The sequence below is a fragment of the Triticum dicoccoides genome, chromosome 1A, assembly GCF_002162155.2.
Source record: "Triticum dicoccoides isolate Atlit2015 ecotype Zavitan chromosome 1A, WEW_v2.0, whole genome shotgun sequence".
Lineage (NCBI taxonomy): Eukaryota > Viridiplantae > Streptophyta > Magnoliopsida > Poales > Poaceae > Triticum > Triticum dicoccoides.
Window position 1 is genome coordinate 506,394,383 of NC_041380.1, and position 4,444 is coordinate 506,398,826.

The 4,444-nt window shown below is 51.4% G+C and overlaps 1 protein-coding gene across 1 annotated transcript; it reads left to right on the forward strand.

Annotated features, from left to right (window-relative positions):
* Positions 1 to 2,205: 2,205 nt before the first annotated feature.
* LOC119283563 (protein G1-like7) lies at positions 2,206 to 3,452 on the forward strand. The gene has a single exon (XM_037563050.1). It carries the CDS (start codon positions 2,343 to 2,345, stop codon positions 3,054 to 3,056), a length of 714 nt encoding a protein of 237 aa, XP_037418947.1. The 5' UTR covers positions 2,206 to 2,342; the 3' UTR covers positions 3,057 to 3,452.
* Positions 3,453 to 4,444: the final 992 nt, after the last annotated feature.

Sequence of the window (4,444 nt, forward strand, 5' to 3'; positions counted from 1 at the left end):
ATCTAACAACTGAAGAACTTGTCGGAGACTTCATATCTCTCGACCCGGGTATGAGCTTGGAAAACCATTTTCAGCTCTTCGAACATCTCATATGCCCCGTGTTGCTCAAAACGCTTTTGGAGCCCCGGTTCTAAGCTGTAAAGCATGCCACACTGAACGAGAGAGTAATCATCAGCACGCTGCTGCCAAGTGTTCATAATGTCTTGGTTCTCTGGGATGGGTGCGTTACCTAGCGGTGCTTCTAGAACATAATCTTTCTTGGCAGCTATGAGGATGATCCTCAGGTTCCGGACCAAGTCCGTATAGTTGCTGTCATCATCTTTCAGCTTGGTTTTCTCTAGGAACGCGTTGAAGTTGAGGGCAACATTAGCGTGGGTCATTTGATCTACAAGACATATTGCAAAGATTTTAGACTAAGTCCATGATAATTAAGTTCATCTAATCAAATTATTCAATGAACTCCCACTCAGATAGACATCCCTCTAGTCATCTAAGTGAAACATGATCCAAGTCAACTAGGCCGTGTCTGATCATCACGTGAGACGGACTAGTCAACATCGGTGAACATCTTCATGTTGATCGTATCTTCTATACGACCCATGCTCGACCTTTAGGTCTTCCGTGTTCCGAGGCCATGTCTGTACATGCTAAGCTCGTCAAGTCAACCTAAGTGTATTGCGTGTGTAAATCTGGCTTACACCCGTTGTATTCGAACATAGAATCTATCACACCCGATCATCACGTGGTGCTTCGAAACCACGAACCTTCGCAATGGTGCACAGTTAAGGGAAACACTTTCTTGAAATTATTGCGAGGGATCATCTTATTTAAGCTACCGTCGTTCTAAGCAAATAAGATGTAAAACATGATAAACATCACATGCAATCAAATAGTGACATGATATGGCCAATATCATTTTGCTCCTTATGATCTTCATCTTCGGGGCGCCATGATCATCGTCGTCACCAGCATGACGCCATGATCTCCATCATCATGATCTCCATCATCGTGTCTTAATGAAGGTGTCTCGTCATCTATTACTTCTACTACTATGGCTAACGGTTTAGCAATAAAATAAAGTAATTACATGACGTTATATGTTGACACGCAGGTCATAAATAAATTAAGACAACTCCTATGGCTCCTGCCGGTTGTCATACTCATCGACATGCAAGTCGTGATTCCTATTACAAGAACATGATCAATCTCATGCATCACATATATCATTCATCACATCTTTTTGGCCATATCACATCACATGGCACATGCTGCAAAAACAAGTTAGACGTCCTCTAATTGTTGTTGCAAGTTTTTTACGTGGCTGCTATAGGTTTCTTAGCAAGAACGTTTCTTATCTATGTCAAAACCACAACGTGATATGCCAATTTCTATTTACCCTTCATAAGAACCCTTTTCATCGAATCCGATCCGACTAAAGTGGGAGAGACAGACACCCGCTAGCCACCTTATGCAACTAGTGCATGTCAGTCGGTGGAACCAGTCTCACGTAAGCGTACGTGTAAAGTCGGTCCGGGCCGCTTCATCCCATGATGGCGCCGAATCAAGATAAAACTAGTAACGGCAAGTAAATTGACAAAATTGACGCCCACAACAATTTGTATTCTACTCGTGCATAAAAACGTCTTACATTATGGGACGGAGGGAGTATATATAATATGTTGTTGCGAACATATAAAAATGTTTTATCTTTCTTAAAAGAGAGTCTGAAAACTGTTTCGGGTCTGACAAGTGGAATTTGGAATAGCAAAACAATGCATGTTACCAGGGCACTGATCAGTACTACTGGTACTAATATATCCTCCTCGTCCGGCCCAGCCGACACCCGCCACTGTTGGACACAGCATGACCTCAACGCTGCCACAATCCGACGCGCACGAGCGATACCGCATCTCGATCGCCCGCTGGCCGGCCGGCCATGCAACAGCCGCCGCCTCTCAGCCTCAGCCTCTCCTCCGATCCCTACGCGCACATGCACAACTACTTACAACTGTTCATGCATACGATACGCGCGCACCGCACGTACGTAGCGCGCAGGGAATTGTTCCGGCGACGGCCGGGGGCCACCAACCACGTGAATGCTCCCCGGCCCCCACACCGCGCTCCCCTCCCTCCCCAGCTATCACCTTCATTTCAAGCATCACACCTCCGTCCGTCCCCCTCACTTCACTAGCACCCAGGTTCACCTCCCCGCCAACGTCGCTCTCGGCCCGTCCGCCCGCCCGCTCCCCGCGCGCGTCTCCACTACCCCCTCCCTGCCAGATCGCCTGCTCCAGCCGCGCGCGGCGGCCGGCCGGCAGGCGGGCTAACCTCCAAGCCGCATCATGGACTCCCCGGGCACCGCCGGCCCTCCGTCCTCCTCCGCCGCGGGCGACGCGCAGCAGCCGGTGGCGCTGGCGGTGGCGCCCCCGCAGCCGCAGCCGATGCCCCCGCCGCCGCAGCAGCTGAGCAGGTACGAGTCGCAGAAGCGGCGGGACTGGAACACGTTCCTGCAGTACCTGCGCAACCACCGCCCCCCGCTGACGCTGGCGCGCTGCAGCGGCGCGCACGTCATCGAGTTCCTCAAGTACCTCGACCAGTTCGGCAAGACCAAGGTGCACGCGTCCGGCTGCGCGCACTACGGCCAGCCCAGCCCGCCCGCGCCCTGCCCCTGCCCGCTCCGCCAGGCCTGGGGCTCCCTCGACGCGCTCATCGGCCGCCTCCGCGCCGCCTACGAGGAGAGCGGCCACGCGCCCGAGTCCAACCCCTTCGCCGCGCGCGCCGTGCGGATCTACCTCCGCGAGGTCCGCGACGGCCAGGCCAAGGCCAGGGGCATACCCTACGAGAAGAAGAAGCGCAAGCGCACGCCCGCGCTCCCTGCCGGCGCTGCCGGGGAGGGGGCGAGCTCGTCGTCGGTCGCCGCGGCTGTCCCGGGCCGCGGCGAAGGAGGAGAGCAAAGTGGCAGCGGCACCACGGCGGCTTCACCACTGCCGTCACCCACCGGCGCCCAGGCTGAAGGGAGTAGCGTCGCTGCTGCTCCAAGCACCTCCCGAGTATAGTAGAATCAATCACCTCGCCGACAAGAGACCTCCCTCCTTGTCGTATTTGCTTCCCTACGTACGTGTCGGTAATGTATACATCGTTCGCGCTTATTTTGCAAGGTTTGAGCTATATTTCTCTTGCCATTTGATTTCACTATCCTTCTCCTTTTTCTTGTTTAATTTCTTCTTGTTGTCGATCGAGTCCTTATGATTCTAGCTACCTAGGTCAGTGAGTAGCTGAGTAAGTATGTGCCAGTCGGCAAATGGTAATTGAGATTTGAATATTGGAGTTTTGGGAGCTGAACAATTGATCAGTGCTAGCTGTGGTGTTTTGCTCATGTCCAAATGTCCCATACATACCCTCATGGTGACATAACCGCAAGATTTGAGGTAAATTGGGTATTTAAGATCTCCCATTGCAAGGAATCTCTCCATTTTCTTTTGATTACCATGCATTGTTTCCTCTATACAAAGTTCTTGCCAAACATTTGGACACTGCTACAGTGAGTCGCTGTACTGTGTACTGGCACATGCATTTTCACTTCAAGTTTGTGTTCCACTAATACTGTGCAAATGGAGACATACGCAGGTGCAAATTAAAAGCTTGCATGAATGGTGCATGTACTCCTCTGGTGCACACATACAGTAGTCAAGTGTACGACCTCCTCAACCACATTTCGAGAGAGAGTAATTAGCATGCGTGCATTTCTTAATTTAATTAGCTGTAACTTCAGTTTATTTTTACTTGATAAACTAGTCAAATTTGAACCTGTAAAATCTGATCTATAATTGAGACCGAATGCCCTGGATTTTGATCCGAGGGTACTGCTTGAAAGGAGGAGTACTGAACTCAAGGCAGATCGATCTTCTCTGGTCGCCGGCCGGATGGGACACTGTACACTCACTGCATGCGGCCGGGGAGTGCTCTAGGCCCATGGCGGCGGCGACCACACGTGCGGGCGCGCTACCGGCCGGCCCACTGTTGCTCTTTCTCCAAAGATCTCGTCCCCCACTCCATCTTCCAGCTCCGACGTGCGCGGCTGGCCGGCCATGCACCCCTCTGCATGCATGCATGGCTGGTGCAACTTCCGTGAGCGTAGTTTCGATGCCCACTCCACAAAGACCTCTTCCTTGCATTTTTTTTACCCTACCTCGCCTTGATCTATTTTCCTTTTCCCCATGTTACTTTATATCCGGAGGGGTAGAAATATCAGATTTCCAGATTGAAATGATTAACACAACTTACAGACTGCCTTCTGTATTTCCACCTTCTCTTCTCACACCTTGTCGCCAGGCTTTAATTTGACCGACCTCCATTCCCCCATGCATTTTTGGCCGCAGCCGCCATTGTCGATCCCCTTTTCTGAGGACAGAGAGAGGGAGAGAGACGGAGAATAAGAAAAGGA

Excerpts from the sequence above, each read along its gene's own strand:
- LOC119283563 (XM_037563050.1), top strand. The coding sequence starts at position 2,343 with ATGGACTCCCCGGGCACCGCCGGCCCTCCGTCCTCCTCCGCCGCGGGC.